Source organism: Silene latifolia, unplaced genomic scaffold, assembly GCF_048544455.1.
Source record: "Silene latifolia isolate original U9 population unplaced genomic scaffold, ASM4854445v1 scaffold_70, whole genome shotgun sequence".
NCBI classification, from domain to species: Eukaryota; Viridiplantae; Streptophyta; class Magnoliopsida; order Caryophyllales; family Caryophyllaceae; genus Silene; species Silene latifolia.
Window position 1 is genome coordinate 3836407 of NW_027413609.1, and position 11113 is coordinate 3847519.

The 11113-nt window shown below is 39.0% G+C and overlaps 1 protein-coding gene across 1 annotated transcript; it reads right to left on the reverse strand.

Annotated features, from left to right (window-relative positions):
• Positions 1 to 8458: 8458 nt before the first annotated feature.
• LOC141640048 (protein FAR1-RELATED SEQUENCE 9-like) lies at positions 8459 to 9986 on the reverse strand. The gene is made up of 3 exons (XM_074449009.1): positions 9766 to 9986; positions 9149 to 9408; positions 8459 to 8814 (listed from the first exon to the last, which is right to left on the reverse strand). Exons 1-3 carry the CDS (start codon positions 9984 to 9986, stop codon positions 8459 to 8461), a joined length of 837 nt encoding a protein of 278 aa, XP_074305110.1.
• Between the last annotated feature and the right edge of the window lie 1127 nt (positions 9987 to 11113).

Consider the following 11113-nt stretch of genomic DNA (forward strand, 5'->3'; position numbering starts at 1 on the left):
GTTGGGCTGCTCTCTCGACTGTGGTAGAGGTAGTCTCAACACAAATGTGGTGTCGAAGCTGCTCCGGGGCAACCAAGCGTTAATAAAGGATATTAAAAACAGGAGGAAGCATGTTGCCGACTACTGCTTGTTAGATGACCACACTTTTGATGAACGGTCTGTCAATCTGGCTTCATTAACTACTTCTTTAATCAAGGATACTCAGTTTATTTTTCACATTTATTTTACTTTAATTAACGACTTCTTTAATATTCCGGAGTGCAGTGAACAGCTGGTCTGGTACACCCGTCACGCAACGCTTCGGAGAAAAGACATTATGTCCTTGATGCCTGAAAACCTTATGTCGTTAAATGTGATCGAGTGCTGGTCGATTTTGATGAACCATTTGGAGAAGGAGGAATATGGCGACCAAATGAGGATGTCATTCTTTGGTATACGTCACATGGTAATTCCATTTATCATTGCATAATATTTATGTCCACTTCTATTACACCTTTGTTACTTAGAATGACACTTATCTTAATTACAGTGTTATTATGTGAATGTTTCACTTTAGTTCTTTTAATCCACAAAAGTGTCATTTTAACCGTGTGAAGTGTAATTTTAAGGGACAATAGTGTAATTTTGGGTGGCAATGTAACCACATTAATCATGTTCACGATTGCCTTTTCAAGGATTTACTGTTGCGTATGCTTGGGACGTTTGAGCAACCAGGCACACAATCGACAAAGAACTATGACGACTGTACCGGATCCGGGACACCTTCATCGTCGTCGGTGAGCGTACCGTTAACTTGAAAACAGACTTGCTATTTGTCCCGTTCTGCATTGACGACCATTTTGCATGCGTATGTATCAATCACAAATCAAATACCGTCGACTTGCTGGACGGGCAAAGGCATTCTGACTTGAAAAAGTCGCAGTTTGGCAAAGCAGCGCGTTTAATTGTAAGTTATTGTCGATCGCTTTCTTCCGAATGCTATCTTTTTTGTACAATCAGTTTTTATAATGTAATTATGTACATTTGCAGTCTAGCGCAGTGAGTGATTATTTAGAATCACGGGATAAGGAAAAGAAGAACAGTAGGGCACGGGAAATTCCTAATTATGTGTTGCGCCAGATACCTTTCAGCGGGATGTCACCAACTCTCAACCAACCAGAGTCGGGTCTGTTCACCATGATGGCGATGCTCTTATACGAGGGTCTTCCTTTTGAGCATGAAGACCTCGAGAAGAAGAAATCACAGCGCTATTTGGTGATCCATTTTGGTAGCTACCCTCGTTCGCGAGACATGAACATTTTGCGCGAAGGTGTGCTCGAGAAGGTCAAAGCTTTTGTTAGCACGAAGGACAAACTGTGGAAGGTATTACAACAGAAGCGTAGACAGCCCCGTGCCAATGTGAAAAAATAACAACCTTAATTTAGTAGTTATGTTTTTGTGGGAATATTCCCTTGGCTATTTAAACACTTATTTCATACTTGGTATTATTTGCAGATGTTAGCAACCTTAATGTAGACAGTTAGTTTTTGTGTAAATAATCTTACAACATTCTATAAAAGTATGCCTTTTCCTCTCAAGCAAGATGCAGCCACAACTGTCTTTCAATGTATATACTTCAACAATATAGAGTAATATGTTAGTTAAATCGATCGAAGAAAAAGTGTGATTTGTAATACACAAAAGTGTAATTCTAACGTCGTCGAAGTGTAATTCTAAAAGGCCATAGCAAATGATGAGATAGACCTTACATTACATAAAATATAGATGTAATTTTAAAAGGCAAAAGTGTCATTTTAGTAGTTTTATTTATGAAAAGATAGTAAAGTTGTTTTACCTATCTGAAAGATGGTGCAATAATAACTATGTGTACTTTGAAGAACATAATTTGTCATAATAGTCAAGAGTGAAAATTTCAACGTTCTGAATTTGCACATTATAACTGTGTCGTCTAATAAAAAATACTTCATCAAAATACATTGTAATACCAACGGCGACCAGTTGTCTTCCTGGCAGTTTGATGTCTAAACACAATACGAAACATCATGTTGTACCTCGTATTTTGTGTAGACATCCCAAAAAATTGTACTACTTAATACGTATTAAATTGATTATTCTAAGATGCCTTCTTCTTCTTCTTCTTCTTCTTCGTCTTCTTCTCCTTCTTCTGAGTCTTCTCCATCTTCTTCTTCTTCCGACGAGGTTTCTGATGATTGCGACACTGGCGGGTGCTCTGCGAATGGGTTAGGGCAGTTCCTTTTGTCATGGTTAGCTAATCGCTTGCAATTTTTACACATACGTTTTGGCTTCTGATACCCGTCGTTGTGAGTACCAAAGATAAAATTTATAAACTCCTATTAAGACTAACCTAGGCTAGTGGTAACAGGGTCGATCCACAAGGAGGCAGTTGTAAATTCTAGTTGTTCTATGATCAGTCTAAGGTAACTATTATGGGGGTTGAATTGAGTTGGTCTAAGTCTAAAGCAAACAAAGATAATAAACTAAAAATACGATTTAAACAGATAAAAGAAAGGTACTAGGATATTCGGGTCATTACAAATTTGGCGGCAAAGCAAACTAGGTCGGTCTGAAATAAACACAAGTAAGGCGGGAAATAAGAGGTCCTCTCGGTCCACTCCTAACAATTAGCATCTCTCGATCTCGCTAAAGGTCCCTAATGTCACTAATACTAACTTTCGTCCTGAAAAGCGACTAATGGCCTAAACTATACCTATCTTTCGATCTTAGCACAGTTTAGTCGAATTAATTGACGGTCAAGCAACCTACCCTACCTTTCGGTCTAATGGGTCAGTCACAAAAGAGGTATCTAACTGGTCGCATGCATTCGATTCGTTAAATACAAGATTAAATTCAATCAAAACGAAAGGTAACCTTACAAGGTCAGTCGATCGACCAACTATGTCAGTCGATCGACTGACACGCGGGTTCAGTCCGTGTCTAACCTATTGCCGCCTAGCCATAAATCGCCTACATCCTAGCACAAGCTATTTAGCTACTCATGACGAAGGTAAAAACAACAATAAGACTAATGACAATTATGGAATTCATGTTTGATGTAAATAACAATAATAATGAAACGATAATTGGCTTGGGAATGCTAACTATCAATTCTATACTAATAATAAAAGCAATAAATAATAAACCGAATACCAGGGCAGAAGAGATACCGAAATTCAAGAGGAAAGATTAAGAACGAAAGAGCAGAAATTCCAATGCAAAAGTCGATATATCAAACCCTAATTACTCGGAAAATAATCTAAAACTATTGTGATCTCAAACTTAATGTATTCTCCGATAAAAACTAGGTACTTATTCGACATGCTGCTGTTACGTTATATAGGAACTAACGCAACAACTTATTCCAAAACCTAAAACTCCACGGGCTTTCTAAATCTCGCCGGAATCGAAGTCCTGGTCGATCGATCAAGAGGCTGGTCGATCGATGAATGTCAAAAAGAGCTTTCGGGAACCGAGCCTTGGTCGATCGATGAATAAGCTGGTCGGTCGATCGCTAAGTTTCTTGCCGCTGACTTCTTTTAACTCGTGGACTTGTCTTTCGGGCCTTGGATCGCGCACCAAGCTTGTTCCTTAAGCAGTTCCTTAACGTCATTTGCAATGCACTTACTCGGGACGGATTCGGCTTGATTTCCGCTAAATTCTCCACATTTCGCAATAAAGTACAAAAGTACGAAAGTAGAGGAAAGTAGAGAAATATGGGCATATATGGCACAATTGAGCTCTGAAATGCGTGTAAAAAGAGATGTAAAACATCATATAAATGGCACGCATCAAATCTCCCCAAACCAAACCTTGCTTGTCCCCAAGCAAGAACTAGACTCGATCTAATGACCTAATGGAACGAGTTCAAACTCAGAGCGAAATGCAAACTGTAAGGCCTAAACCAATTTAATGCACAACCAACAATCAACTAGTAATGTGAATCATGCAAACGAATTATAAGGTCGTCAAAAATATTTGAACCATCAACCGCATGAGACTTATCAAATTGGACTCTCGCGGGTCGCTCAAATCACTCAATCAAGCACAGGTGATATATTTGTAAGATAGAAAGAATTAATTTTGTAGTGACTCTCACCTAACTACGACCTATGAAAACATGCCAGCAATAAATTATGAAGACGACCTCTATGACCGTACATACGCATTCCAACCAAACAGATGACCATTGACACATGCCGAGGTGTAATTATGGAAATGTGAGGTATGGGTAAGAAGAGGCAAAACATTTTATGGTAAAGTGGAGGTACAGGTGATCAAGCTAGTACCAAAACGGAACCAAAGGACAACATCCAACTTCTTTCTCATAATCAAACGAAACGGTGCTATAGCAAGCACAAAACTCACAATCTCCAAACTATCAAATCAATAAAACTCCCCATAGGATATAAATAAATCATGGGAGCAAAAATCGCCAAAGGCTAAGGATTAAATCATGCGAATTGATTTTTTTCTTTCTTTCACGAATCTCAGTCGATCGACTAAAGGTGGCAGTCGATCGACTGCTTACACAGTACAGAACCCTTTTTTTCTTCTTTTTCGAATCTTTTTTCATTTTTTTTTCTTTTTTCTTTCCTCCTTTATTTCATTCTCCCAACGATATCTCAAACATGAGCATGTACCACCAAAAATTGAGTAACAATCCCAAGAACACAGACTACTAGCTTGACAAAGGACAGGCTAAATGTAGGATGTAGAAAATAGGACAAAAAGGATATTTTTGGCATAGTGAAGCTTATGGGTAAAATGAGAAAAGGAAACCTCTACCACATGTGTCAACTAACCACAAACCGAATGCATACAGGTATTAAGTAGATCAAATTCATAATTATGCAAATTAAGGAAACATGCCTCATAAGGAGTACTACTCACATTCCTAGATGAACTGGTCATGAATGACACCAGTTATAAGCTCTAAAAACTCGTAACATATGTTGTAGCTTGCCAATTATTAAAGTCAAGTCTCGGTGCTCAAAGAAATAATTTAACGAAAACTCGTAGATATGCACTAACGATTCTACTAATAACATGTAAGTCAAGCAAGGCTCGTGCAAAACAGATGCAAATGCTAAATCATCATAGAAATACTACCGTTCCGACTCGACCTATATGCTAAAATAAACGTGCGTTTTATGGAAATTTTTGAAATTTTTCAATTTTTTTGGACTTTTGTATTTATGAGACATGAAATAAACAATGCAAAACAGAAATGTAAACGTGAATGCAAGCAAATGATATGCGACGCAAAACCCTTCCCCAAACCAAATCGCACAATGTCCCCATTGTGCAAAATCATGTAATGAAGAAAAATGGAAAACGGAGTTTGCGAGAAAAGGGAAATAAAAACATAATGACATAAAGGGATAACTTGGGAACTCACAAGACTCTAAGCGCAAAGAAAGGAAACCTCCCAAACCGGCGTGAGCTAGGAGGTTTGAGAGCAGCATGCTACCGACAAGAGTGCCGAAAAATAATCAAAACCACGCATAAGACGGAAGAAAGCAATTTTGGAACGTAAAAATTGTGCATAAATGAGACAAAAGAAGAAATAGACAATTCGACGGAAAATAAAGTGGAGTAGAAAACTCCCTTAAGTCCGCATATCGACCAAACACAGCAGGGGAGAGGTCGTGAAAGAATGTATCAGCAGCAGCAGTCGATCGACCTAAAGGGACAGTCGATCGACCAGATGGTCGTGAACAGTAGCTCCTCTGTAACCCGCAACCCGATCGATCGACCATCGAAAAACGATCGATCAAAACATCATCTCAGATGTCTTATTTCTTCGTAATTGCTCAATGATTGAGCTAATGAGCTCTAAATACCTGCAAATGCACAATAGTACGCGCCCAAAATTGCGCAAAACCCAGAAAAAGTCTAAAATGCATAAAAAAAAATCTAAGCAAACAAAATAAAAGCGAAGTTTTCGCGCACCCAAAAGCAATAAAAAAAAATAGTTCGAAAGCAATAAAATGAAGTTTATAATTTAAAATTGATCAACTAATAGTTGATCAAAAGGACCATGGTATGGCCCACTTCGTTGGCACGGCTACTAGAGGTAGCCTCAATGGTGCTCATATTATCAGTTGCACCCTTCTTAGCTTCAACGGTCGGAGAGCTCAATGAATCAGCTTTGTCATCTCCCCAATCAAGGACTTCCTCGGAATCGTCGGACTCCAAATCTGCCCATTTCACCTTGACGGGCTCATCTTCCACTTCTCTCGGGTTCCATAACTTAGGCATCCAAGACCTCCTCTCGAAACGATAGGCTCTGTCGCAGCCTGGAGCATCCGGCGGCTCTTCCTTCCCAAACCAGCTCCTGCATTATCTAAAACAACAAATTCTTCCTCCTTCTTGCTCCCAATCTGGGGCGGAGGGGTTAATACAGCAGTAGTAATAGGGACAGTCAGTTCAGGAAGCACAAAGTTGGGTTTAAGAGACTCAGCAGCGAACTGATCAAAAAACTCTAATGCCTCTTTTTCGGGCATCCCTGTGAAGTCCACCCTAGAGTTTAGGTATGCTCGCGTAGGGTCGGTCACCCCATGGATGATGGTCAAGAATATTTGGAGTGGAGAGAATGCTTCTTGTCTGGGCCCTACCCATTCCATAAGCCTGGCGACATAAGCCCCAAAAAGTTCGTTCTCTTTCTGCGGAAATCTCACAAAGAACGACATGGGCACGGTCTCGAGGAACCGAGGTTCCCTGAGATAAAAGGGAGACTAAAAATAAAAACAACTAAAATTAGGACTATTGCCTCCCCGGCAACGGCGCCAAAATTTGATACCCGTCGTTGTGAGTACCAAAGATAAAATTTATAAACTCCTATTAAGACTAACCTAGGCTAGTGGTAACAGGGTCGATCCACAAGGAGGCAGTTGTAAATTCTAGTTGTTCTATGATCAGTCTAAGGTAACTATTATGGGGGTTGAATTGAGTTGGTCTAAGTCTAAAGCAAACAAAGATAATAAACTAAAAATACGATTTAAACAGATAAAAGAAAGGTACTAGGATATTCGGGTCATTACAGCTTCGGCGGCAGCAAACTAGGTCGGTCTGAAATAAACACAAGTAAGGCGGGAAATAAGAGGTCCTCTCGGTCCACTCCTAACAATTAGCATCTCTCGATCTCGCTAAAGGTCCCTAATGTCACTAATACTAACTTTCGTCCTGAAAAGCGACTAATGGCCTAAACTATACCTATCTTTCGATCTTAGCACAGTTTAGTCGAATTAATTGACGGTCAAGCAACCTACCCTACCTTTCGGTCTAATGGGTCAGTCACAAAAGAGGTATCTAACTGGTCGCATGCATTCGATTCGTTAAATACAAGATTAAATTCAATCAAAACGAAAGGTAACCTTACAAGGTCAGTCGATCGACCAACTATGTCAGTCGATCGACTGACACGCGGGTTCAGTCCGTGTCTAACCTATTGCCGCCTAGCCATAAATCGCCTACATCCTAGCACAAGCTATTTAGCTACTCATGACGAAGGTAAAAACAACAATAAGACTAATGACAATTATGGAATTCATGTTTGATGTAAATAACAATAATAATGAAACGATAATTGGCTTGGGAATGCTAACTATCAATTCTATACTAATAATAAAAGCAATAAATAATAAACCGAATACCAGGGCAGAAGAGATACCGAAATTCAAGAGGAAAGATTAAGAACGAAAGAGCAGAAATTCCAATGCAAAAGTCGATATATCAAACCCTAATTACTCGGAAAATAATCTAAAACTATTGTGATCTCAAACTTAATGTATTCTCCGATAAAAACTAGGTACTTATTCGACATGCTGCTGTTACGTTATATAGGAACTAACGCAACAACTTATTCCAAAACCTAAAACTCCACGGGCTTTCTAAATCTCGTCTGGAATCGAAGTCTGGTCGATCGACTGAAGAGGCTGGTCGATCGACTGAATGTCAGCAAACAGTAGCTTCGGGAACCGAGCCTTGGTCGATCGACTGAATAAGCTGGTCGGTCGACTGGCTAAGCTGCTGCTTGACTTCTTTTAACTCGTGGACTTGTCTTTCGGGCCTTGGATCGCGCACCAAGCTTGTTCCTTAAGCAGTTCCTTAACGTCATTTGCAATGCAGCTTACTCGGGGACGGATTCGGCTTGATTTCCCGCTAAATTCTCCACATTTCTGCAATAAAGTACAAAAGTACGAAAGTAGAGGAAAGTAGAGAAATATGGGCATATATGGCACAATTGAGCTCTGAAATGCGTGTAAAAAGAGATGTAAAACATCATATAAATGGCACGCATCAGCTTCCATGCCAAAGCAACTGCTTTTTCCTTCTTCGACAACATTCTCTTTCCGCTCCCTTTGTTCTTGGATTTCTTGGGCGGCAAAATGGTTATCTCCTCACTAGGAGAACATCCAAGAATTTTCTCCAACTGTTGTCATTTATTCAATTGTGATCCTAATGGTGAGAGTTTCTCCTTAAACTGTCTAATTAGACTAGAGAAGTTCTCGACATCATTCTTCAATTTGCCCATGAGCAACCCAACTGTCTGATGAATCTCCGACCACATTACTGACATCGCAATCTGTTTTCCATCTATTATATCAACGTCCTCAGTTGCTTCCCCATTACAATCGAACATTTTAGACAACCTTGCATCTTTACACCATCTTTTAACAATACATTGTTCTGGAATAAGCTTCACTCCGTTTGATGAGTAAATCCATATGACATGCCGGCAAATAATGCCTTTCCTCTCAAGCATTCTGCAGCTACAAGTGGCTTTCAATGTATCTAGTTCAACAATATAGAGTAATATGTTAGTTAAATCAGTCAGATGAAAGTGTGACTGTAATACACAAAAGTAGCATTTTAATCAATAAAAGTGTGATTGTAACCGATAAAAGTATAACTTTAATCAATTTGTAATTTTAACTACCCAAAGTGTAATACTAATCAATAAAAGTGTAATTTTAACGGATTAAAGTATAACTTTAGCAACCCAAAGTATTATTTTAACAACCCAACGTCTAATTCTGACAACCCTAGGTGTAAATCTAATAAACAAAAGTATAATTTTAACTGATAAAAGTATAATTTTAGTAAACAAATGCTACGAGAATGATACCAGGCGTATGTGACCTCATAATTTCTCTCCTGTTTGCATCTCTTACGGTGGTCACTTCTAAAGAGCCACACTCGGTGAATCCTCTACTTTTACAAGTACCCATTGAGCACTTGGCCTCTTCTTTAAATTCCTCGAATACTTTATGACTGTACACTTCCGCCCCGTGCACTTCAATAGCTAGATGCGTTGATATTTCAGGGAAACGTGTCTTGTTACAGTTGTCAATCTGTTTCTGTGTGTGTCTTTTTGCTGGTCCATCGCTATGTTGTCAAAATGCATCGTAAACTCAACTAATGTTCCCGACTTACTCTCAAATCTCTTAAAAAAACTATTTTCGCTCTCTGATCTTTGGGTTGTCCTCATAACACCTCCCATATCTAGGTCCCTACAATGAGCCATAACCCACTCGCTTTGCTTCCTTTTAGCGTACATTTCTTGGAACCAGTCAATGTTATTAACATTGTGTTCCCTGCCAATTTCTTCCCATTTTGCATCGAACTCTGCCGCTTCAATGTCTTCATCCCATATTATGGCATTCAATTTCTTTAGAAACACTGAATAATCATCTCTCGCCATTCCATACTTGCTTGGAACCTTGTTCATGATATGCCACATACAATAGCGGTGCGTGTATTGTATTGAACACCAATGGCACCGCTTTAAGAATACCAGCATCCTGATCGGTGATAATGTACTTAGGCTCTTTTCCACCCATCGCACCCAGAAAACGGGTGAACACCCATTTAAACGAGTCTGCATCTTCATGAGCAACAAGCGCTCCACAGAAAGTGACTGACCGTTTATGATTATCAACCCCCGTGAAAGGTGTGAATGACATGTCATACTTATTGGTGGAATACGTCGGGTCGAATGACACTGCATCCCCAAAAACTGAGTAGTTCCTTCTAGCGATCCCGTCGGCCCATATAGCTTTACTAAGGCTACCGTCAGAATCGACATCATAGTCAAAGAAGAACCCTAGTCTAGTAACAGCCAATTCCTTAAAGTGGTCCACGAACATCTGACCGTCCCGTTCATGAATGTAGCATTTCACATCCCTGTGAAAGTTCTTAAAAGAATTCAAACTAGCACCGATGTTTTCAAACCCATTAACATGTTCCTTCAGAAATTTGTAAGTCTTCGTAGCTCCTATCTTCAGCTGTTGATTATTGACAATCTTTTAGATGTACGGGTTTTAATCATCAAAAACATAATTAAAACAGATACAAATGTATCAGTTCAAATAAAGAAAAGTGTTATTTTAACAATAGAAAATGTAATCGTATACTCAAAAAGTGTCATTTTAGATGACAAAAGTGTAATTCTAACAAAATAAAGTGAAATTATAACATAAACAAGTGTAATTTTAATCAAGCAAAGTGTAATTCCAATCAACTCAGCCTTGAATTATAAAGGATTATCATTTTGTGATAGTCTGTTATGTTGCATGCCAACTTTTAAAACTCTCTATCTCTGGCTGATAGAGAAAACATATCCAAATGTATAAGTTCAAAAAAAGAAAAGTGATATTTTAACAAGAAAAAATGTAATTGTAGACGCAAAAAGTGTCATTTTAGTTGACAAAAGTGTAATTCTAACAAATTAAAGTGAAATTATAACATAAACAAGTGTAATTTTAATCAAGACAAGTGTAATTTTAATTAACTCACCCTTGAATTATAAAGGATTATCATTTTGTGATAGTCTGTTATGTTGCATGCCAACTTTTGGAACTCTCTATCTCTGGCTGATACGAGTTCATGGTTGTGCCCACTGTGGAATCTGTCAATTCGTAATTCCCCCTTCATCAAGAACAGCCTAATCCTCGCTTTGCAACCAACACGCCTGACTTTGTGTCTCCTACCCCGAGTCTGGCCGCCACTACACTCCAATTGTCCCTTCGGTTTGAACCCCTCCCGGTTGCAAACCAACGGTTTTAGATTTGATCTCCCCTCCACGCCATCT